Consider the following 26,387-nt stretch of genomic DNA (forward strand, 5'->3'; position numbering starts at 1 on the left):
ATTGATACAGCAAGGGGGGAAGGAGAAAATTTAACCTTCATTATTACCTGACTCCAGCAAAGGGTTTTTTTTCCAACAAGAGAATATGAATATAGTGCTGTTTGAGCAGTGAACATAAAGGATATAAAAAGGTTGAGACATTCTCTGCTCTAGAGCTCCTATAGTTTGTGGTGGTTTCATCAGGGTCACAAAGTCACTCAGAAGATAGACATTGAGCTCTATACATTTTTTTTTTGAGACAGGGTTTCTCTGTGTAGCCCTGGCTGTCCTGGAACTCACTCTGTAGACAAAGGCTGATGTCAAATTCATGATTCTCTTTCCTTAAGCTTCCAAATGCTAAAATTACAAGTATGAATCGCCATGCCCAGACTGTGAAGAACATTTTGTGTGTAGTTTATTCTCTATTTTTAGGGTACATTCCAAGAAATATAACCACTAGGATAATGGATATGTTTATTCGTGTGTGTGTGTGTGTGTGTGTGTGTGTGTAGCTTTGGAGCCTTTCCTGGAACTCACTCTGTAGCCCAGGCTAGCCTCGAACTCACAGAGATCAACCTGCCTCTGCCTCCCAAGTGCTGGGATTAAAGGCGTGTGCTACCACCGCCTGGCTGATATGTTTATTCTTATGTTTTTAATATGTATTGTCAAATTTACTAACAATTGGTGCCAATTTTCCTTTCCACAAACAAATCATGAAAGTGTTTATTTGTTCATACCTCTACTTCATGATTTGTCTTTATACAAACAGAAGTGAGAAACTTGGGGAATATTGTACCTACTAGATGATACCAAATCTGCATTTACGGAAGGCTATGGTGACACATGCTTTTAATCCAACAGTTAAGGGGAAGAATCAGGAGGATTGCAGTAAGTTCATGGCCAGTTTGGTCTACATAGTGAGTCCAGACCAACCAGGGATACATAGTGAGACCTTGTCTCGACCTGCCTCTACTAAATGGACCAGGATCTGCTGACTCCCCATGGGAGGCCTTACCTTCTTGTAGGAGGGAATGAGGGGTGGGTTGTGGGGGAAGGCTGGAGGGGTGGGAGGAGGGAAGAGGGGGATCTGTGATTGGTGTGTAAAATGAATAAAAAAATTCTTAATTAAAATAAAAAAGAAATTGAGTCTAATTTGCTATTGAGAATGCTCAGCCTTCATCAGAGAAGCTTCTTCTGAGATGGGAGGTAGTTAATGCAAAAACCCATAACTGGTGAAGAGGGTGAGAATAAGTGATGGCAGCATACTCCACCCTAAATTAGACAGCTCTATTACCCCTCCAAAGCTTAGGGAACAGCATGGAAGGAATGGTAGAAAGAAGGTCAGAGCTAGAGGGTAGGGAAATGGGCACCAGAAAGCTATCTTCTGGACATGACACAGCCATTACGCCCATGAACTCACCAAAGATATGGCTATCTACACAAGACTTGCACAATATTAAGCCCATTGCCACTTCATCATAGATCGGGGATGAACTTATAAGGCCCTATTCTTCTCTGTGGGACAATTGTTGGGGAAAGAAGTATTGTTTTCTTCAGTGGTGTAGCCACTGAAAAATTGTCCTTGCTCCAGTAAATAGCCTCTCACCCATGCACGTGCCAGCAACACCAATTTAAGTGAGGGAGAAACACACGAAAAGATAGGAAAGTAGAACACTTGTTGAGAAGAAGGGTTCAAACAGGAGAGAGGAGGGGATGAGAAAGGGGAATGGAGTGTGAAAGTTACTAAAATTCATTATAAATAAATGTGCGAAACTCTCAAACAAAATCATTCAAAAATAAATTTGATGCTTTAATGCACGGCTTGGCATTAGCTGCTTTCAGTGGTAAGTTACCTACCTGGACCCAATAGGTATTAGCCAGAACTTCTTATTATCACCAAACACCTGCTGGATATTCTTGATGAAGCCAAGGTTAAACCCATTTTTCTCTGGTCCGCTTGTAAATACTGGAGTGCAAAAGGCCTCTAAGACAGTCCAGGAGAAAGAAAGGAATACATTTCATCACTATAATGATTTTACATCCCTCCAAAAGTGTGGCCTTCATTTATGCTACCCTTTTGCTGTTTTAGCATAGGTACACGTTCTTAATTATCGCTAAATTGCCTAGGAAAACTCAGTTTAATTATTTAATAAAAAGTAAAATTGTTATTGAAAATGAGGAATTTGTGCTCTTAGTTTTTTAAGGCAGGGTAAATACACAATGACAAAAATAATACAGCATTCACAAGGAGCATGTCTTTGGACTGCTGAATCGAAGGAGTGCAGGAATAGATGTAAATGTACTTTATTTGAATCAAAGTGGCACCGACAGCCAAATGGTCTCCATCTGTAGATCTGGGACCAAAGTAATGACACAGAAGAGATGCTAATGACATTGATTTGGTTTTGAAACATTTCAGCAATGAAGATGTTCACAATGAAAACTCCAATGTAAAAAACCTAGTTTTACTCCAGACAAAATGTCAACGGGTGAACTGTAATCACCTCAAAGACTATGAGGAATTGGGCCGCATTAGTGCATATTATTTTTAGACACACATTTATCCCATTAAGCAAACACTTTCACTGTTGGGCTCTGGCTGCATCTCACCATTTCCCATTTGTCCTTTGTTTTCAGACCCTGTTATCATGAAGCTTTTAGTACTTTTCTACTTTTGTAGCTATCTCAACCAAATGTGCTAATTTACTACCCTAAGTACTAAGTGCTACACATATATTTGATTTAGAAAAATGGGTGCAAAGACTTCCCTAGCAAATGAATTCTTAAAGTGCAGTGGCTTTTACACTAAATTCCTCTCGAATCTAATCCATCCTAGTTAACGTTTAACACTTGAACACTTTCTTCTTATTCCTTGTGTACTGACTTGTAGACCACATAAACATTCACCATAGATGAAGTAATTATTGCACTACAATCCTTTCGTTCTATATATAACAAGCTTAAGAGTACTAATTGACAGCAAAAAAGAAAAAAACCAAGTCATTTAGTGTCCTGATTTTCTGCAGATTTAATATGCATATCTCATTTGTATGGTCCTTTTATATCCTCATTTGACTGGAAATATCAATTTGATTCTTTATAAAAATATATTTCCATTTTTAAAATTTATGGATTGATTTTGTGTGTGTTTATGTGCACACACCTATGTGGGCATGACATGGTGTGAGTGTGGAAGACAGAGGACAAGTTGTGAGAATCAATTCTCTCTTTCTACCATGTGGGTTTTGGAGCTTGAACTCAGGTTGTCAGGCTCCTGGCAAGCACCCTTACATGCTGAGAGATATTGATGGCCTGGATTTTTGCATTCATTTTTTGTTATTCATTTGGATTATTTCTAAGGACTCTGTTTTGGGATATGCATCATCAATTAGATTGTCTGTCACTATTTAGTGTCACTTCTTCCCTCTGAAATTCATTTATTCATGTGAATACTTTTTAGAAGTCAGACATGTGAGTTTGGGGATGTATTGCCCAGTGTGCACTATAAGAACTATGGTCATTTTGGGTTCTCTATGGGATTCGATTCAGGAATGCTCTGTGTAGTCCCTAAGCTTTGTTCACTATTGTTGTCCAGTTTAGGAAAATGTATTTCCATCTGTCTCAGTTTGGAGGCAACGGCGTGTCACCAAAACTAAAATACTTTACTATTAGTTTTTCTCTCCTTAGGGTACAGTAATATACATTAATATGCATTTTCCAGTCTTAACATTCAGTCTTACCTAAGGTAGTTTTGTTTCTGCTGACAAGCCAACAATGGTAACCAAAGAGAATCACAAGGCTCACAAAAAACATGCAGGCCACAAAGAGGAGAAAGAGGACATGGAACTTCGAGCGAACACTGGGCAGTTCCCCCTAGAAAAGAAACAATAAACAAAACAAAACATTAAAGTAGGAATGCTTGGCTACTTTTGCTATAGAGATTAGTAGTTTCTCACAAGTAAAAATCCAGCTCCAATTTTAAAAACAGATTTTGTAAGCTTTAATTTTATTACATACAGTTACTCTGTGTGTCTGTGTGTGTGTGTGTGTGTGTGTGTGTGTGTGTGTGTGTGTGTGTGTATGCACATGCCAAAATGTGCAGGTATGGAAGTCAGAAGACAACTTGTGGGAGTCAGTCCTCTCCCTCTACTATGCAGACTCCAGGTATTGAACTCAACTCATCAGACTTCTTGGCAAGTACTTTAGCCTGCCAAGCCACTTGCAGGTCCTGATTATTACTTATTTATTTTTACAAAATTGTTGATCCTGATATCTTATTATAGGTATGTTCTTAGCTTACAAAGTTTAAAATGGATTCTTGTTTAAGTATAATATATAATGCATCAATTAGAATAGAATAATATAAAATGGATATGCATGCTCAGGTCATAATTGGTGTGAGCCCATATTCCATTTAGCTTAAGAATTACAAATCACTGTCTAGAGAATCATAAGGTTAATACTGTTCATCCTATTGTCTGAGGGTGGCTATAATAGAAATCTTTTATTTTTTGAACAAAACCTCATACGAGAAAGACCTATTTTTAAATATTTGCTGTAGTGTGTGGGTGTATGTGTGTATGTGTTGCCTTCATGTATGTTTGTGTACTACATGCTTGTCTGGGGCTCACAGAGGCCGGAAGAGGGCATAAGATCCCCTGGAACTGGGGTTGTAGATGGCTGTGAGCTGCCATGTGGGAGCTGAGAACTGAACCTGGGTCCTTTGCAAGGGCAGTCAGTGCTCTTAACCACTGAGTCATTTATCCAGCTCTTTATACTAGTATTCTTTACACATCATGTTTCTCTGGCCATATGTGTGTTTAAAATGCAAGACTGATGAATATAAGTTAAAACACAGAAATTTAAAATGTCTTACCTGCAGTCATGACCTGAATTAAAAGCTGTTGAAAATTTTGTTTGTTTTTTTAACAGCTGATGTAGAATGTGCTGTTATACTACATCCTGTGGAGTAGCCGTTTGGACAGTGAAAATCAAGCAGGATTTTACAGGTAATTGTAAAAGCAGGAAGTTAAAGATTGTTGTAGTTAACTTGGACATATTTTCCATGTGGCACCAGCTTATATTTGATACGCAATTCTAGAGAAGAATGAATATTCTAAAGTTCTACAGCATGCATAACGTGACATTTTGTCTTCAGAAAAGAACCTTGGAAAGCATTTTGAAGTTTAGAATGAACATCTGGAGGAATGATTATGGCTTATTTCCTCCTTTCCCTTAATGACCATTGTTTTGGCATGACGAATTGGCTTGAGATATTTCCAGATGCCCTCCAGTGATAAAGTTAAAGCGATTCTGAAGTGAAGTGGAACTCAACTTCCGCACAATCCTACACTACTCCAGCTACAGAAGGTCAGTGCGAGGCAACACTTGCTAAGTTCAAACACTATAGATTGCCTTCTTTCCTCCTCGGCTATTTTTATTCATTTCGACATAAGGAAATGCTAGAACTCCTCCAGTCCGGATATGTTTGCAGTATAAAGATAAGGGGAAGCAAGCGCATCAGATGCTCCCAGCTGAGGGGTGGTCTGGGTGCACAGGGCAGAACAGTCAGGAAATAGCTGCCTTAAGGACTTCAACTTTTAGGAGCCTTTATCTGAAACTCTCCATCTTGAAATATTCCCTCCACAAAATATTTACCTAAGCACCCAAATTGGATTAGTTTGGTTCATAGTTATTTTTTTCCTTTTATTTTTTGTTTTTGTTTTTGCTGTTCTTAGTAAGATTTCAAATAGTACTTTGTAATGCTTCTCACCTTCACTGAGACTTTGATTTCATGATCTCTACTTTCGGAGCATGTGTTTAAAGTTCTTAGAACTTACATTGATTTTACTTTTTTCTGTTAAAATGGGCAAGAGGAAATGGCTGAGCAAGTGAGGTTGTTAGGAAAGTCTGCTCACATCTTGTGTAGCTGTGCTCCCAGCCTTTCCTCATCACTCTTTCAGAACTCGTCTGTCTGGTTTAGAATATCTGCTGTGTTGTACTTTGATAGGGTTCACAATATCAACTTTTCTTGTGCAAGCAGTTCTATGTTCAAAAATGCATTTCCAGGAGATAACCAAGCTAAACCCCCTCAGAGCAATGATCATCAGAGACAGTTCAGATGAATTTTTGTAAAATAATAATTACTATGTTTCTAAAATAATAATTTATCACCTTTGTAAAGAGGTCCATAGCCTATCGTGGTAGGTGTGCATTATTAATTTTGCAAAAGGCAAAGATTAATCTCTCCATTGAGAGCAGAATTGTTTAATTCAATACTGAAAGGCAAGAAATGATGCGATGGTCTTCTGAATCTTTTATTCTAAGAGTTAAAGCCTATCTATAGCAGAACCATCATAAGCATAGTACATGGAAGATCACAGAGGCTTATGGGCAGAATTATGTTCAAGTTCTCCTTTCGAAATTTACAAGCCAGGTGATCTTTGGCATGTCACTTAACTGCTGTAAACCTTAGTTTTGTCATCTTTGAATGTGACAAATAGCTTTTGCTTTGGCTACTTCACAGGGTTGCAGTGAGGATCAGATGAAATCATAGATACAAAAATACTTCAAGAACCATAAAGTATCATACAATAGACGTTGCTGTTCCTGGGAGCACAGCTTGTCTCTTTGATATGGCTTTAAAAATATATGGCAGTGTTTACTTTTTTATTTTAAAAAGAGGCTCAATTTAAACTCAGAAAGCCATCAATCCCTAAGCCATACTAATGCGGTCCTAAGGCCAGAGCGACTGCAAAGAACCATTTCCCCAATTGTCAATGCCCTTTTCAGTGTAAGGACAAGCTGTGACAGGCCTCATGCCCTCTCAAATGACAGGCATAAGCTAGGTTAGAGAGGAGGAGAAACAATGAAGGGATAGGAAAAGAACAAGGCCATGCTCGTTGTGGATTTGCTTGTGCTTCTGGCACATTTCTTGAGATGAATTTATATTCAGTTATCATCTTTTAACAGTGAAGTAAAGCATACAGCAGCGGGCTTCAATTTCAGTATTTGATTATGGGCTGGCTAGGGGAGCTAAGGCAAAATGTGTGAAATACAATGTTGTTTACTTTGTGATAAAGGTAAAGACTCACAATTAAATGGTAGCCCACTGTGTTAAGGATCAAGAAAGGTATGTAAGAAAGATCAAGGCTCACACTTCCCTGCTGATTGGATGCAGCAGATTTTCTTCATATTTATAGAAGTAGCTCAGCATGCAGATGGAATGCCAAATAGGTCATGGAAACCTGAGGAATAGGGAATAGATCTTGTGCTGTGGAAAGGGGCCAAAGAAGAGATATCAAGATGTGTCGCTTGATGAAATGTTTCCTATTTGAAGAAAATGCATGAGAACACCTCATCATTCTGCTTGTAGATTGTTTGAATTAGAAATTTTGATATCCATTATGTAGCTCCTGATTCTTAAATATCTGAACTGATTAATCAAGTTGAATAGAAAGTGTAATTTTCTATACTACTAGGAATAAAGCACTGATTCATAATTTAAATATTTTGAGCTACTTAGCCTCTCAGTGCCTTGTCTTTTTCTTTTCTCTAGTTCCTTATAATTTGTATTCTGACCATGTGATTTTGATCTTTCCCTGCTGCTTTACTGCTCCAGCTTAGCTGGGATAGACCTGTTATATAAGGCTTTTGCAAATTTTCTAAAGTAATAACCAGTAGCTCTGCTCACATTCGTGTTTTCCTATTCACATCAGCTTAGAGAACTCTCACTGTGGATACTTTCATAACTGTACAATAGTAGAGGAAAGGGATTTCTTTGAGAGTCTAACCAGCTGAAGTTGACAAAGGACATATTTCGTGATATTTTACCTATACACATATTCAAATGGAAAATCTACCTTTATCTTTTAAAATAGATGGGATAGGACTGATATCTCCAAGTAGGAGAAAGATGAAAGTAAGTTGCTTTTTGTTTTTGAGATTTTGTGATAATTATTAGAATCAATATCTGTTTCATTGGATCTTAGCCAGTATTAGCCCTGCTTCTCTCAATTCTCAACCCACTGTTTGTCAGACATTTTCAAACGAGAGGGTGGGTGTGGTGGCAGATGTCTTTAGTCAGTTCCAAAACTCAAGACAGAGACAGAGGCCAGCCTGGTCTACAGAGAGAGAGTTCCAGAATAGCCAGGGCTACACAGAGAAACCCTGTCTCAGAAAACAAAAGCGCCACCCACCCCATAAAGTGCAAAAGAGATTCCTTGTTTCATTTTGTGCTTTAAGTGCAAGTCAGTTTCTCTTTCTTCCCAACAGAAATTTTGCAGCTCCCATTTAAACATGAAATTACTAAGTATTTTCTAATTCCTGTTAACTCACTCTCTCTCTTTCTCTCTCTCTTGTTTTAAGAAACTATTGATTTGTAATTAACTTCAACATTTTTTTTTCCAAATATATAGCTGATAAGAAGGGTTTTTAAAACTCAAGCACAGACATAGATTTTAAAGAGTGGGTCAGCAGAACGGTTACTCTCCCTGAGCATTAGCAAGAGAGTCACAGACGACACAAAGCTTGTTTAACTGGATTCTTTACTCAACGGTTTCTTAAACTTCACAATATTCAACATGGAAAACTAGTTTTTACTGCCTTGCCTTCGGATAACTTCATTAGTAGGTATTTCAAAATGCAAATGGATATAGTGTGAGGAGTGCTTCATTTAGAGAGACTATGCATTTACTTTGGGGGGAACCAATCAGGATTTTTAAAAACTTACTCTCCAGTATTTGATGAAATAGCTGAAGACTGTTGTCGCAATGTACAGGCAATAGAGAACGGAATAAGCTAAGAACTGAAGGAAAAATTTGTAGTTGGAAAATCCAATGCAGTTATTAACCCTAAAAAAAAGAAGAGAAAAGCAATTTGAAATCAGGACCTATTGACTGAGAACACACTTAAGTGGACTAAGGAAAGGAGGCGCATGACTCCTGCTGCTTCATTACAGAGACTGAGGTTCCTTAATAGAAACAGACTGTAAAAACAAGTTCACACCTCACTTGTTTCTCTTTTTATTTACCAGCAGAGTCACCTGAACTACCTAACAGCTTTAGAATGGCTCTTGAAACACCCAAGCAAACCTAGATTTTCATTGCTTAAAAACATGTTAGTAGCTACACTTTGACGTGCTCTCTTTGTAACTGGGTGATTCCACATTGGTTTTTTTAGGTCAGACACACAACTTTTATAGAAGAATCGCTGAACTTAACTATCTCTAACATTTCAAAATCAAGTCAGCTAGAAACAGAAACAAATTGCATGATGTTGAAGAAGAGAAATACTTGTGCTGTATTTCATTACTGTGCTCAATTGCTAAAGTTAATGGACAGGAGACTATTAGCTTTGTGACCTCAGGGACTCACTACCATACCTTTACTGATATTTTCATCTTTGTTTTAAAATGTTATTCCTCCCCCCACCCCCGGGGCTAAGTACAAAGTACACTGAATTACGGCAGCAAAAAATGGGCATGTTTCAACTCTGCTTGGGAAAGTGGGTATATTAAACAACTCTGACCCTTTTAGAGGATAGAAATGAATCAAAAGGACAATACCATGGGCAGTGATGGTCCATTTTTAAAACACACCTGCAAAGAGGACAAAATACAGTGTGATAAGTGTGGCTCTGGAAATGAAGAAACACTTCAAAATTGAATTCAAGGTGTTTGCAGTATTTTTTTTACATAGTTCCAGCAAAACTATCTACAGACTTCCATTATGGTAACTCCAAAATTACTGCCTCCTAAATTACTCCCAGGATGATCCCAGCAACATTATGAGATTATGCTTGCAGCAAGTGACAACTCTAGAAATACAATCTTGAAAGAGATAGGGAACGCCAGAGGATCGATACAGTGAAAAAATTCAAGATGCCATCTTTAGTTTTGTTTACTTAGTTCAATAATAATACAAGGGAAATATGTGCTCATGTTTGAATCAAAGGTAAGAGAAATATGGGTGGAATAGGTACTTAACACAAAAATGGGTTTTTACAAACCTGGAACTATTTGAGAGACAAAGTAAAATACAATGTTGGTTAATAACACAAAATAGAAAATAAATATCTCTTCCTCTGTATTGATTCAAATGACTGAATAAACAAATAAGCGTGGCAGAAGGGACACATCTCCTAATGCAGATGTATTCCAAATAATTTATGCATCTATTTCCTTCAGGGAGAGGAATTATAACTTTATAACAGGATAATTTTATACTGGAAACACCTGACAAACATCAATTGAGAGAGATGTTCAATATTCACACCGTAGTCAAAAGTCAGGTTTATATGTACCCTTGATACCATGTAATAAGAATAGTACTTTAGCTCCATGGTCTGCTACACATTCCCCCATTATAATGATCATGAGGAAAGAGTGAACAAATTTTAACTGAAGAACAATGTATAAATCATCTGATTCTTAATCCTCCAAACTGTAAAGGTTATCAAAGCCAGGTAAAGTCTGGGAAATTGTCATGGATTAGAGGACCTACAGAGACATGATCACTTAATGGAATGTGCTATGCTGGATGGAATCTTGAAACAGAAAGAGAGTATTAGGGGGAAAGTGAGGATATCTAAAAAGTATATTCCACTTAAAAGTTATATATAAATCATCCAACAGGTACACACACACACAGATACACACACACACACACACACACACACACACACACACACACACATATATATATATATATAAAATGACATCTAGACAAAGATATTTATATAGCATTGGTTTGAATAGCAAAAGCTGTAAATTACATGGAGGTTCACTAATAGAATATTTCACATTCTATAATTAAGCTATATTACAATAGAATACAAAGAAAAACAATGTCCTGATATTGGTTTATTAATTTTACAAATACATCATACTAATGGAACATTAATAATAGGGGAAAGTGGGTGTTGGACATATGAGAACTCTCTTCACAATAAATCTATAAATCTGAAATCATTTAAAATAAAATGTTTCTTTTGAGAATGCAATATTAGTTTTCTATTTTTAGACTAGAATGATTATCACCCCTGTGAAAGTGTTTGGCATGTGTTCATTATGCCTCAAAAGAAATGCTCTTATCTAGGCATGGTTACATGTTAGGATCAGTCATTTTGTTGTCTAGGCAACCATCAGTGGCCAGCATCAGCCCAGAGAAAGTATAGTTGTCACTTACATAGCACAGACAGAACAGTGATGGCAGCGGTCTGGCTTGATTAGATGGCACCGGTCACAGAACCGTACAGCTAGAGGAAACAGAAGGTAGTTAGTGAGAGTGCAGGGTCAATATAAGACCCTACTGTTTACTAGATTGTGGATAGATGTTACGGGCTACAGAATGTCTTATGCATCTCAAGCTACCAAGCAAAAGGTAAAAAGATAGCAAATTGTGGCAGGCAATTTTTGTGTGTGTGTTGGACCAGTCTTAAGACCACCTTTAAGGAATGAAAGAAGGAAGAAAAGTTTCATAGATAACTGACCACAAGGTTTGAATTATAAACTAACTACTATCAACTGTTTCAGTGATTCGGGAACTCATTTAGTCTGTTTATTTCAACTTTCCTCTCTGAAAATAAGAATCTCCTATTTCCAGAGGCTAGACTGTATAAGATAGATATAATTCCTACATGATAAAGAATGTGGTTCTCAGGATAACAATTTGGAGAACAGAAGAGACATTTTAGCTAGAACAATTTGTTGAATTTCTCATCTTACAGATAACGAAACAGAAGCCTGTGCCATATCAAGTGCCATGATCAAGGCCATGACACAGCAAATGAATAGCATGGCTCTAAGCTGTACAGTTGTTTTTCTGACTTCTTAGTTTTGGTTTCTATTCATATATATATGAATCCTCTCCTCCTTCCTTCTTTCTTTCCCAATTAAAGGCATTTATTACTATTCTCAGTTTTCTCTACATTTACTGATACAGTATTGCTATGTATAATTGTATAATAGTATTATTATTGTTTAAAACATAAAGGTACAGATAATTTGAGAAATATAATAATAATTCTAAAGTGTGCATTGAGCACATAAAAATGATTTAACACAATAGGCTGCAAATTCAGCAGAGTCCTGTGTTCATTTCTGCTAATGAGTGTTTGTGTGTACGTGTGAATAGTTGGGGGGGGGAGGAAGGGAAGGAGAGGAAGAAAAACAGAGTATCATTTCTCAGTATATGCCTGCAATAGTTCTATAATTGATCATTCGCCCTTCATTGTTGCTTCCATACAGTACTTAATATACAGAGTTGCTAGATGATTTATTAAAAAGTAAATCAAATCATATTATTATCTACTTGACCCTCAGTGAATTTCCAAGATGTTAAGAATAAAATCCAAATTCTGTATCATAGCTTGAGGCCTCTGCCTAACTTTTCAAACATCCTTTGTACCACTGTCTATTCTCTATGCTCCAGTGACATCGGCTACCTCTCTGCCCTTGTAAAATTGCCTATCTCATGGCCTTTACAGTTCTTTATGTCTTTAGTGATTATCTCTGTGCTCTTTGAATGGCTTGATAGCTAGTTTTGTCCATTTAATTGGTGTGCTGGTTAGTTTCTGTCAGCTTGATACAAACTGGAATCAACTGGGAAGAGGGAACCTGAACTGAGAAATGACTTCCATCAGACTGGCCTGTGGGCATGTCTGTGGAGTATTTTCTTGATTGATGATAGATGTGTGAGGGCCCAGCTATCTGTAGATAGTGCTATCCTTGGGTACTGGTCCTGGGTTATAAAGAAAGCTAGCTGAGCAAGCCATGGAGAGCAATCGAGTAAGCAGCATTTCTCCAAGGTCTCTGCTTGGGTTCCTGCCTTGAGTCAAGCTGCTTCTTGTAGATGAAACCAACCATCTTATTAAATAAGAAACACAGAACCAATGCAAAGAAGAAAGCCAAGAGATCAGAGCTAAGAGCCTTACCCACCTGCTGCCGCTAGCCAAGAGACCTCTCTGAAAAGGGGGCCTACTTCCTGTGTGTTTGTCTTTATATAGTCTTTCTGTTCTGCCTTCTCATTGGTTGTAAACCCAAACACATGACTGCCTCGTCACTGCCTGTATGTACAGCCCTCCAGGTTTTCTATGGTATTGTGATTAAAGGCGTGTGTCTCCAATGCTGGCTGTATCCTTGACCACACAGAGATCTACCTAGCTCTTCTACCAAGTGCTGGGATTAAAGGCGTGCGCCACGAACGTCCAGCTCTGCTGTGGCTTGCTATTAGCTGTGGCCCCCAAGCAACTTTATTTATTAACATACAAATAAAATCACATTTCAGTACAAATAAAATGCCACCATATTTCCCCTTTTCTATTTTAATAAAGAGAAAAAGCAAAAGGTTATAACTAACAAAAGAAAAACTATATACAAAAGTACAACAACTATATACAATATATACAAGTAATAAATACCTAAACAATGACTAGTCCATTTGTATTTGACAAATTCAGATAAAATAATTTCATTATCTATCCTATTTTGATAAGTCCAAAATGTATCTAATTCACTTTCTATCCTAATTAATCTTCAACTATAACTAACTAATCTCCAACTCCCTCAGAGACCCAAGAAGGAAATAATATTAGCTAACAAAAATAAAAACAGGAAGTGCATGCAAGCAACTCAGAGCAGCAGTTCAGCTGAGAGCCATTGGGATGAGGACACAGAAGCTTACATTCTGAGGAAACAAGACCAGCTGAGGATCTGTCGAGGTGAGGTAGCTGTGGCTTATTCTGTCTCTCTGATTTTCCAGTGTTCACTCCAATAACTGGCCTCAGGTTTGATTTTATTAACAAGAACTTTTAAGATTCATGCTACAGCTTCTGCCCAGTGTTTTATCTTAGCAACAGAGAAGACAACCGGGTATCTGTATGTTTGTGTTCCTATGTTGAGTCACTGCCTTGACTCCCTAAGTGATGGAATGTTACCTAAAAGTGTAAGAGGAAATAAACCCTTTCCTCTCTGAGTAGCTTTTGGTCAGTGTTTTATCACAGCAACAGAGAAATGAACCAAGACAATTGGGTACCCACATTTTTGGTTCAGATTTATATCACTGTGGCTATGAGGATATTTCCAGAGGAAAGTGGCCTTTGAATTGGTAGACTCAGAAAAGCAGAACATCTGCAGTGTGGGTTGGCTTCATTCAATCCAAAGAGGACTTTAATAGGAAAAAAGGGGGCAGAGAAAGGGAGATTCTGCTCTCTTCCTGACTGCATTAGCTGGGACATTAGTTTCCTATTGCTCTTTGACGAGATCTTAAGCAATTTGAACTCCTTTTTCCTCAGGTCTTCAGATATGAACCGAAAATTGCATCATCAGCCCTCTGGTTTTCAAAGTTTTGGATTTAGCCTAGAATTTACACTCTTGGTTTTCCTCATGCTTAGGCCTTTTACCTCAAACTGGAGTTATACCATCACCTTTTCTGGGACTGCAGCTTTCATATGTGGATAGTGGGAGTTTCCAGCTTTTGTAGTTGCCTGAACTAAATTCTCATAATAAGTTCTATCTATCTATCTAACTAACTATCTATCTATCTATCTATCTATCTATCTATCTATCTATCTATCTAATCTATCATCTAGTCATCTTTCTATCTTATCTAATCTACTGGTTATCTTTCTTCAGAGTACCATAAGTAATATAGCTTTTGGTACTGAGACTGATTCTAGAGGGAAAAAATTGAAATGATTTTTTTGAATTTGTCTCCAGTTTGACTTTCTGCAAGTGGGTTGCTTGTGTTATTCAAACTAAATTTTTAAAATGTGATTTAATTAAACTAGTTACTACATTTCAGTATTAAAAAGGGTTCTGATAATCCATGACATGCTCTGGCACTGCAGATGTATAAAGTATCTCCAATAAATGCTATCAGTCACCAAAAGAATCAAGGAGATAGGTGACTGTGTGTGTATATATATATATGGACATTTTAAGAAAACTGACAAATATGAGGTTGGCACTGGAAGAGTAATGAAAGAAAGGAATGAGATATGGGTTTCAAATTTCCTGTGCACGAACTATATAAATGACCTGAAAGTGTCTATGCTTTTCCTGAAGGAGATGCTTATCTCATAGCCACAGAACAGGGATTCGCGAAAATCAAATACAGAATTTCATCTTGAGACCACTTAAATCACAATGCAAGTTGAACTCCTGGTCTTGTAGGATGTTAACTGGGGGCACTGACTGTGAGACAGTAGGATTCTGTGAGAAGACCTGTTGAAGCTAGGGATATCAAGCTCCTAAATTCTGTTGAATCTTCTTTTCCAGAAAAAGATGCTTCCCTATTACCAGTGAAAAGCAGCCTCTTCATTATCAATGACATTAGCTTTTCCATTTCTGAATGAAGGGATGCACCAGGAAACTGTGACTACCATACAATACAATGCTGATTCTCTCCAGGACTCACTCTTCTTTGACTCTAGATCTACAATTAGACTAAAGCATCAGCATGCACATAAAGGTAAGGTGCATAGTGTGACCCATGAGGATGTACAATACATTTGAAAAGAACTACTTGAATTTTGTAATATAAATACATAAATCCAGAGGAAATGTATGGGAACAGATATTAAAGATATAGGGCAATGTTGGAAGGAATATAAAGTTAGATATGGGTGAATTTAATAAAGTATAAATAGAGATTCTGCATTAAGGTTGAAGATTAGGAAGGTCAAGTACTACACATTCTTGTTTCCATGTGGAAATTAAAAATGTCCATAGATGAAGAATGTAGAATAGTAGTCACTAGAAGTGAGGAAGAGTTGTAGGGAGCAGGATAGGAGTGCATAATTACTTTTCTATTGCTTAGATAAAACACTATGATCAATGCAACTTATTGAAGAGTTTTTTTGGGGGGTTTATGGTTCCAGAAGGTTAGAGTCCATGATGGTGGAACAAAGGCATGTGTTTTGAACCACTAGACTGAAGAAGAGAAAACAAACTTGAAATTGTGTCAGTCTTTACACTCTCAAAGTCTGCCTTCAGTGACATACTTCCTCCAGCAAGGATACATTTCTTCAGCCTTCCCAGAGAGCACCACCAACTGGGGATCAAGTATTCAAATTCACAAGACTATAGGGACATCGTATTCAAACCATCACAAAGGGGTTGGATAATGGGCAACAAAACACAGTCACAACAGGAGGAAAAAATTCTAATGCTCTACAGCATAAGAGGGTTGCAGTGACTTATTGTGTATTTTATAAAGAATGTGAAGAAAGGAACTGAAAGTTTCTCAATGTACAAAAAAATGATAAATGCTTAAGAAGATGAAAATTCTAATTATTCTGATTTACTATTGCAGACTTTATATTTGTTTCAAATACCATATTGTGCCCCATAAATATGAACAATTAGTCTCTCTCGATAATAAAAAATAAGACATTAAAAATTAAACAAAATATATTTCTGAGTATAATTTACCATGTATGCATTAGTTAAAATTCTCTGTTTTTAAATCATATTTTCTATACTACTACTTAAAATTATATGCTTTTCTATGTGGTTTCGATAAGAATTTCCACACCCAACCAATGTCTCTACCCACCCAGAGTCTAGCCAGCTGAGTTAAATCAGATCCATCCCTTCACATACTCCCCAACCACCAAATGGAGCCTGGGTCCCACACCCAATGCCCTGGCCCAGTCTAGTCAATCTGGCTTGCACCACCCCCAACCTCTAGGCTCTGGCCAGGACCTGTGTCGTCTATCACCAACCTATAGACCCCTCATGTGCCCATCTAGCCTTTCCTCCCAGCCAGGCCCTGCAAAATTTGCACAGGGTCTAGCCAGGTGAGTTTGCCTGATCGTCCCCATATCCCCAGATTTATCCTGGGCCCCACATCCAGTGTCTAGGCCTATTTGGGACAGCCCTGGTTTCACTGCCCACAAACCATAAGGCCCCAAAACTACATCCAACCTCTCTTCCCAGCCAAGTGCTGCAATCTTCTGCCAGAGACTAGCCAGGTGAGTCCACTTGATCATTTCCTCCAAATCCCCTTCTCACACCCATGGAATGAATGAGGGAGAAGAATCTCCAGTCAATGGCATAGAAGGATCTTCAATAAGGTCCTAGAAGAAAACCCCCAAACTAAGGAAAAACATACCCATACAGATACAAGAAGTACACAGAACACCAAATTGACAAGACCGGAAAGACTATCCCCATGGCATATCATAGTTAAAATACTAAGTATACAGAACAAAGAAAGAATATTGAAAGCTGCAAGAGAAAAGACACAAGCCACATGTCAAGGAAGCCCATGAGAACAATAGCTGATTTCTCCATGGAAACCTTGAAAGCTAGAAGTGCTTGGAGCAATGCATTCCAAGTTCTAAAGGACCTTGACTGTCAACCTAGACTAATGTACCCAGAAAAATTATCTGTCATAGTTGAAGGAAAAAAGAAAAACTTCACATGATACAAAGAGCCACACAATTTTTTATAACCAGCAGACCAACCCTAAATAAAATACAGGAAGCAGTTCTTCAGCTGAAGAATAAACATAGCCAAGAGACTGTAGAAGGAAACAAACAAAGCTGTAATTATGGAGACATGAAGTACCACTGAGAACACAAATAACAACAAAGAAACAAAAACACAATGGTTGCAATCAACACACATCTTTCAATTAAAAACTTTAAATATCAATGGCATCAATTCTCTAATCAAAAGACATATGTTGGCTGAATGGATCAAGAAACAAAATCTATCTTTCTGTTGTTTTTAAGAAACTCATCGTAGCTTTAAAGATAGGCACCAATGGAGAAGGAAAGGATGAAGAAAGTACTTCAATCAAATGGGACCAGGAAGCAAGCAAGCATTGCATCCTAATAGCTGACAAAATAGACTTTCAACTAAAACTCATCAGAAGTTAGAAAAAAGGGCATCTCAGTTTAATCAAGGGAACAATTAAACAAGAAGATATTACTACCTTAAGCATGTGCCCAACAAATTCTGGTACACCTAATTTCATAAAAAGCATACTACTGAAATTAAAGACACAAACTAACTAACCTCAGTTCACTAATAGTAGGTGATTTCAATGCCCTATTTTTTCCAATAGACATGTCATCTGGACAAAATATGAACAGAGAAACATCAGAATTAGTTAACCTCATATTAAATGGACTTAACAGATATCCACACAAACACCAGAGGATATACAGACCACATCACAAAACACAAAACAAATCTTAACAAATTCATAAAGATTGAATAAACTTCATGTATCTTATCTGACCATAATACAAGAAAACTTAAAATTGACAGCAAACTTCTAGTAAATACACAAACTTATGGAGATTAAACAACTCAATACTGAATGAGTGGGTCAATGGAAAAATAAAAAAAAAAACTTCTTGGGACTAAATGAAAATGAAAACACAACACAAAAACCTCTGAGACACTTTAAAGGTAACCCTAAACAGAAAATTTATAGCTTTAAGTGCCTATATTGAAAAATCTTTATAAAAATAAACGTAATCCCCAATTTAAAAAAATCAGAAAGAGCACAAATAAATGACTTACTGATACAACTCACACATTTGGAAAAACAAGAACAAACCAAACCCAAACCCAGTCTATGGAGGGATAATAAAAATTAGAGCAGAAATTAATAAAATAAAAGCAAAAAATTACAAAAGCAATCAATGAATCTAAGAGCTGGTTCTTTGAGAACATAGACAAGATTGACAGACCCTTGGTACAACTAATCAAAAGGAAGAAAGATATAACCCAAATTAGAAACAAACAGGGAAACAGTATAAAAGACACAAATAAATTCAGAATATTGTAAAGGAATACTTTAAAAAAAACCTGTATTCCATTAAGCTAGAAAATCTTAAAGAAATGGATGAATTTCTTGATTCATCCAAATTACCAAAATTAAATCAAGAAGAGATCAACAACCTAAACAGATCTATAATAAACAAGGAGATTGAAACAGTAATAGCAAGCCTTCTGACTTAAAAAAGTCTAGACCTAGATGGATTCACAGCAGAATTCTACCAGACTTTCAAAGATCTATAGCCAGTATTTTTTAAAATATTTTTAAAAAGAGAAACAGAAGGAAACTCCTTTTAGGAAGCTGTAGCTAGAAGTTTTCCTGGTCTCACCTGGCACCAAGTTCCCACAGCCATTTATAAAATTCCTGTGTCCCCCTCTTGCAGCCTTGAGGCAGGGGGAAGGGCTTGGACTTGTGAATGTGAAGGCCTTGCCTTCTTGTGGGTGGGGTTGGGGGGTGGGTTGGGAAGGGGAGGCTAGGGGGACGGGAGGAGGGAAGAGGGGGATCTTTGATTGGTGTGTAAAATGAATGAAAATATTTTCTTAATAAAATTCCTGTGTCCCGCCTGGGGCACTCAGACCCAAGTAAATACACAGAGGCTTATATCAATTACAAATTGCATGGCCATGGCCTATGCTCAAATTTCTTGCCAGCTAGCTCTTATATCTTAAATTAACCCATGTCTATTCATCTATAAGTTGCCAAGTGGCCATGGTTTACCGGTCTGCTGGCATGTTGTTTCTTCGATGGCAGCTGACATCTGCTTTGCCTCTCCCTTTCTCTTCTTATCTGTTTGGATTTACCACTTGCCTCTAAGCTGCCTTGCCATAGGCCAAATGGCTTTATTTATCAACCAATAAGAGTAACACATATTCACAGTATACAGAAAGACATTCCCCCATCAGGGAGCCAGTATTTATATATTATAAAAACTAAGTAAAGGCACAACAAAAAAACTACAGGCCAAATTCCCTGATGAATGTAGATTCAAAAATCATAAATAAAATATTTGCAAATAGAACACAGACATACATCAGAGAGATTACCCACCCTGACTGAGTTGATTTTATCCCCCAGATGAAGGTATGGTATAATATATGCTAGTCAATAAATGTGATAAACCACATAAGTGGACTTAAAAATTAAAATCACATTATCATTTCACTAGATGCAGAAAAAGTCTTTGACAAACTCTAACATTTCTTCATAATAAAGTCCTAGAGAGAGTAGGACTAGAGGGAATATACAAGAGTGTAATAAAAGCTATATGAGAAAGCCACAGCCAACATAATTCTAATAAGCAAGGAGATCAATACATAAGGAGAGAGAGGCAGGAGGGTAAAATGATACTAAGGATGTCTAAAAAAGTCATAAAGAATTATATTATTATCTTTTTACCTAACATTACATATAATATATATATATATATATGATTTAAATGAAAAATCTCCACCTGGGCATATAATGCACCCATAGAGCCATAGAGATTATCTAATAAAAACTTCAATGCTAAGCATAAGAAGCCCTCTTTTGAGTTGTTGGTCAGGGTTGTCCAAGAGACTCCCAAAACATACAGGCTATTGATCTTGCCCTTGGTTGCCTCCCAGGGGTTTAAGGTAAGTAAGTCCCTATTGCTGAAGAAGCCATATACTTTGGATATAGGACTCAGAAGATTCAAACTGACCAGCTTTCATGGTACCAGAAAGTACCATGCAAGTTTCCAAGGGAGGGAAGTAATCAAGAGTCCTAGTCTGCTATGACATCTACAAACTACAATAATGACCAGCATGGCATAAAAATCCTAAGGGTGCAGCAGTGGCGTGCATACCTTGGCAGTAACCAGTAGCTCCCTAATTAAACTTAAGACCTGCTCAACAAGAGGGAAATCACAGTACTGGGAACCTACTCACCAACTCAGGGCTAGCGACATCATGGCTCATGAAGGAGAACCTACAGACTTCCACTTTACTAAACCAGCATAGTCCTGAACTACATCCTAAATAATTCTTCTTATATCCATAGATTTGTATAGTTCTCAACACTCATCAACAAAACATCTCTGTGCAGCAGAGAGTATTACAGAAAAGCACAACTGACCAAAATGCAGAGCTGTGGAGTCCAGTCCCAATGGATACCTCTCTAATACAATTCCTGCTCCTAAAGCTCAGGGAACTTCACAGAAGAGGTGGCGGAAAGACTGTAATAGAGAGGAAAAGGAAGTCTGCTGTGAGACTGTGTGTCTCTTAGGAATGTCAGAGCAGCTATGTCCATGAAATCTCATCAACAGGACTGCCTAAACAAAACCCGAACAAGGACAGCATGCTAACATGGAAGGAGGAAACTGCACGGGGCCTCAACCCTAGACAAAGAACTATAAGCAACTAAGGAATGCTGAGAACAGGAGAAACAATCTTCCCCAGGGAAGAAAACACCAATTGGCTATTCAATACCAAGTAGTCAGCCCTGAAATCATACACATACAAGTATCGTTATATGGAATGAGCTTTTTGTATTTACATATTTAGGAATATATATATATATATATAAATAATTAAAGAAATAGAAGTCACGAATTTGAGAGAAAGCAAGGGGTTGCATGAGAAGGGTTGGAGGGAGGAATGGAAAAAAGGGGAAATGATGTAATGATGTAATTTAATAAAAAAAGAATTTCTACTCCATAAAAGATCTGGCCTGTCTAATTCTGTACTCCTATTACTTGGACCAGTGTCTCACCCATATTATTCACTTAAAAAATTAGTGTTATGGAAGTTTTTTATTAGCTACTTTTCTTGTCTATGTGATAAAATACCTAGATAAAACAACTTGAGGGAAGATAGATTTATTATAGATTATGGCTTAAAAGGATATAGTCCATCAAAGAAGGGAAGGCATGGAGTAGGAGTGCCATGTGGCTGTGATGGTGGGTGGGCCAGGGGACAGAGAAAGAGGAATTCCACAGCGGCTTTCTCCTTTTCTCTTTTTATTCAGTCGGGGACACCAGCTCATAGGATTGTGTCATTCACATTCAGAACAGGTCTGTAAGAGCCCCCAGAGTCACGTCCAAAGTGCATCTCATTAATGTGCCTTGCTCTGCCCCCTCCTCTTTTTTTCAAGATAGAGTCTCACTATGTACCCCTGGCTGGCTTAGAACTTGTTCTATAGACCATGCTAGCCTCAAATTCAGAGAGATTCACTTGCCTCTGCCTTCCAAGTGCTGGGATTAAAGATGTGCACCACCACACTCTACTCTATGCTTTCCTTAATTCAATTAAGTTGACAATCAAAATTAATCATCACTATTTTCAAAAACCCACTAAAATAGGGTTAGGAGTACATGTATCAATACCCAGATTCAACAAGTTCAATAATGTGCCATTTTTCTTCATTGTGTTTCTTCCACTGGCTCAGTTACTTCATCATTTAAAGAAAATATTGAAAGAACCACAGACATTTTAGTATGTATGAATACTTTGAAAAAAATAATAAGTACTATAACATTGCCTCTCTCACAAAATTAACAGTAAGTCTTTAATGTTATCTAATCAAAATTTCCTCGTCGGTCATATTGCCTCCTAATAGATATCTGCTGAATAAACAAGTGGTGAAGAAATGAACTGGTGTCTGACAGCACCCTTTCCAAAGCATGATGCAGCAGAAGAACCTTGGTTTTCAAACTTTCAAAGGTGGAGAACCATCTCTGCAAGGACTGTTCCATTCATCCAAGTGAAATGCAAGAGTAAAACTCCACAAAGGATATGTAACCACAGAAATGGTGATACATCTTCATTCATTTATTACCACAACAACGTTTATAGCAAACTGATTCAATACTAGCTAAGTATTGGAAATAACCCAAATGTGTATCAACCACTAAGGAGATAAACAAGCTGTTATATTCATACAATGTAATACTTCTAAGCAATACAAAGAATGAAATACACAAAAATATGAATGAATATCACAAATATGCTGACTAAAAGGGTGCGTACTTGATTCCACTTATACAAAATTCTAGAGCAGGCAAAACTATCAGAATAATCATTGTATATATGTATGAAGATTGACTGGGTAGGAGTATGGCAGAACCTTCTTGAAGTGATGGTAATTTTTTTAGTAGCTTTGATTATAGGTGTGTATATTTTTCAAAACATGTTGAACTGTACACTTAAGATTTTTGCATGTTTCATATGCAAATTTTACTCACAAAAGAATACATATTTAGGTGGCTATGTATTGATGTTTTTATTTGCATCAGAAATATGTTTTAAATGCATCAGAAAAAAATCAGATGATCCATTGAAAAACAGACAGAGGGTTGGATATAAGGACAGGAATGTGATAAGCAGTATAATAAAATGTTAGTGGTAGAACCCACCAGGGCATGACAGTTACTTACAATTCTCTCAACTTTGATAGGGGTTACATTTTTTTCTAATGAAATGTGAGTTTGAGAAGACGGGAGGAAAAGGGCCTGTGTAGCCTGACCACACAGATGACTCATTGCTCCTTACACTCCTGCTAGCTGACTCTCCAGTGAGATGATGAACTCACCTCCACTCCCGGTTCTTGTATACACTGGTAGCTTCTTGGCCATATCCACAAGCATCTGCTTCTGGACCTCAGGTCTCTCTTCATTTTCATAGCGCTCCTTGTCTGTATAGGACAAGTGGAACTGGAAGCACAATAGGCAAGCCTTTACTTTCTCAGGTCCCCAGAAAGGCTTCAAAGCAACTATAACTACCTAAATGAAAGTATTTATTATCTGCTCCTGAACTCCAAATACCAATTTGTCTTATACATTTCTTTGGCTAAGTATCTTATGAAATAGGTGGTGTTCTTTTTTAAATAATAAAAAAAACCATAATGCTTAGACAGATTAAGTATCTTGTTCACAGTTGTACTCAATCAACTTATAAATAGCAAAGTTGGTCCCAAATGCATTTCATGTTATTCCAAGATTTATACCCGTTCCACTCCATTATACCACATATCATGGTATACACAGTTGTGTAATACATTGCTGCCAGGATCTCATCGATGAGTAGCCAGGTTTATTGAGTGCCAATTGCTTTTTCATAGGTTCATAATGCTGATGACACTTTCAGAAAAGCTGGATGAAATGGCTTGTGATATTGCCTGCATAATTATAATTTTGCGAATCGGTAGAAATTTGGACATCCTCACTACTTGATACATAATTTTTGCCAATTTAATGCTCCATTTTGCTAATCTTGCCTAAGATAGCCCAATTATTTTTTCAAAGTAATATAGATTTGAAAACTCTTCTTTAGTCTACACAAAAGGGCAGACAGAGGTGAAAAAGGAAAGGATCTATGGTGAGAATTTCTGGTTTAAACCTTATCATGGACATAAAATAGAAAATCACTTAGGAAAATTAAGACATTTTCTTGATCTAAACTTTTCCCCTATAAAATAAAGGAAATAAGACTTAGTTCAGAAGATTGGTGCAGAGTTGCTGGGTAATAACAAGTAACTCAAAGTATCATTTCGAACTGTAACTATTAATCATTTAAGTCTACTTGATACTGCTAGTCACTTGAATTTTAACTTACCATGTTGTGCCTTATTGTGCTTTTACTCAGTACTTTCACAGGTACTAGTGATCATGAACATCTTTTCATGACTTCATTGGGCTGTTTGGGGTATTCTCTTGCAATACCTATTTGAGAATTTTGTCCACTAAAATAATTAGGTTTTCAGTCAGTTTCCTTTGAGGATGAGGTCTCTGGTAGGTTGGCCATGCTCCAGTGAAGGCCACACATCCAAGAGTGTGTGAGTAACACAAACTATACTTGCTGGGTTTAAAGAAAAAGGAGGACATGAGTGAGTGGGTGGGTAGGTCAGGGACGATGGATCTGAGAGGAATGTGGGAGGTGGTAAATAGGATAAAAGTGTATGAAATTCTCAAACAACTTACAAAAATGAGAAAAAATAGGTTGTCTTTTTATGCTAGATTGTGGCAAACTTTTATATATTATAGATTCTACTCTTTTGTATTTTTTCTAACGATATGTACCTTTCTTTCAGTCCTTTTTATGGTACATTTTGAGAGACAGAAGATCTTGGTAGGAGTGTGGATTTATACATGCAGTTTGGAAAACTTATGTACTATCTAAAGTTAAATGCATATCTGCACTATGGTCTAGGAATTTCACTCCTAGTTACATAGCCAAGACAAATAAATGTGTGTGGGTGAAACATGTACTTAAATATGCCAAAAGACATATACAAGAATGCTCAGACTAGGTGTGTGCATACACACACACACACACACACACACACACACACACACACACACACTACATAAATGTTTAAAAAAAGCAAATTAAAAATAGAACTATACCTATGGTGCATTTCATATTATCATGCCATTCTAATCAGAGTGAGAATTAAATGTCCTCCTGAGGATATGTGGAAAGGCATAGGGGGCATTTGAGGTTGTCACAATAAATATGGTACATTTATAAGCATTTAATTCTTAGCCCTGAGTTTTGCTATGTACTAGGTAGATACACCCTACTAAGAATGTCTTAAACATGTAAATTGTTTAAATCAACCTGGTTGTTTTGTTTTTATAAGTACAATTATACTAACATGAAAATATAAAATTTTTAGATTTTCATTTAAATTTTGATAATTCAAAGTAGTGCCTTGTGGCAGTGCTTTAATCTTTGAGGTATCCTTGTGACTGACTTTGTCATGGGACCCTGTGCTACTTGAAGGGCACAAGAAGAGTTGTTTCTATTTAGATGTGACAAACACATTGTGGTCACTAAACAAATAGTTTAGAACACGATGTCTGGCACAGATAGTATATTTCTGGCACTAACTAAGCCTTATTAAGGATTGTGAAGCAGTGAGCTAATAAATGCATTTTGGACGAGGCAACTGTTGACAGATTGGAATGTTGTGAGTATTAGAGAAATTAATATTGTGGCTACTAAGTAGACCCAAAGAACTCTCCTTCCTTTTACACAAATTGAAAATGATAAAGATGTAGTCATAAGCATTAGACATTTGCAGTACTTGATTAAAACCTAACATTATTTCATCAAGTTTAGGTCTACAAAATTCTTAACCACTTAGCCTTTCTACTGACCTAAAAGCTTTCATACACAACATGAAGGGGATACTTAATTTTTATTAAGCTAAAATTAATATAACATGGTATTTTATTTCTAAGGTACATTTAATAGTGAACAAATTTAGTGGCATTCAGCTCCCTCATACTGAGATGTAAACAAAACTACCTAGTTCCAAAACATTTCATTACCGCAAGAAGAAATCTTTTACTTATTAAGCTGTCATTCTTGATTCCTTTATCACTAGGCAGACTACAACAGTATCTGCTGTATGGATCTCTATGAATTTGCCTTCAAAACAGTATGGCCTTTGGTGTTTTGTGTCTTTCAATTACCATATTGCAAGGTTCATCTATGTTGTATCATATGTCAGTACTGCATTCCCATCTATGGCCAATGGTATTCTGGCATGTGTGCATATATAATATATATACAGACATACAGCTATACAATGCAGACATACAATACTTCCCCCATCTATTTTTCCACTGATGAATATTTGGGTTGTTTC

The 26,387-nt window shown here is 37.1% G+C and overlaps 1 protein-coding gene across 1 annotated transcript in view; it reads right to left on the reverse strand.

The window, feature by feature from the left end:
* The window catches only part of Zdhhc15 (zinc finger DHHC-type palmitoyltransferase 15), a 96,018-nt gene that overhangs the window by 26,745 nt on the left and 42,886 nt on the right, over positions 1–26,387 (reverse strand). Inside the window, exons 4-9 of the mRNA XM_028891966.2 lie at positions 23,325–23,445; positions 11,166–11,235; positions 9,545–9,577; positions 8,711–8,831; positions 3,720–3,852; positions 1,837–1,963 (exon numbers count right to left, since the gene is read on the reverse strand). Of these exons, the coding sequence (XP_028747799.1) occupies positions 1,837–1,963; positions 3,720–3,852; positions 8,711–8,831; positions 9,545–9,577; positions 11,166–11,235; positions 23,325–23,445 (605 nt within the window). The remainder of the gene's footprint in view (positions 1–1,836; positions 1,964–3,719; positions 3,853–8,710; positions 8,832–9,544; positions 9,578–11,165; positions 11,236–23,324; positions 23,446–26,387) is intronic.

Source organism: Peromyscus leucopus, chromosome X, assembly GCF_004664715.2.
Source record: "Peromyscus leucopus breed LL Stock chromosome X, UCI_PerLeu_2.1, whole genome shotgun sequence".
Classification (NCBI taxonomy): Eukaryota; Metazoa; Chordata; class Mammalia; order Rodentia; family Cricetidae; genus Peromyscus; species Peromyscus leucopus.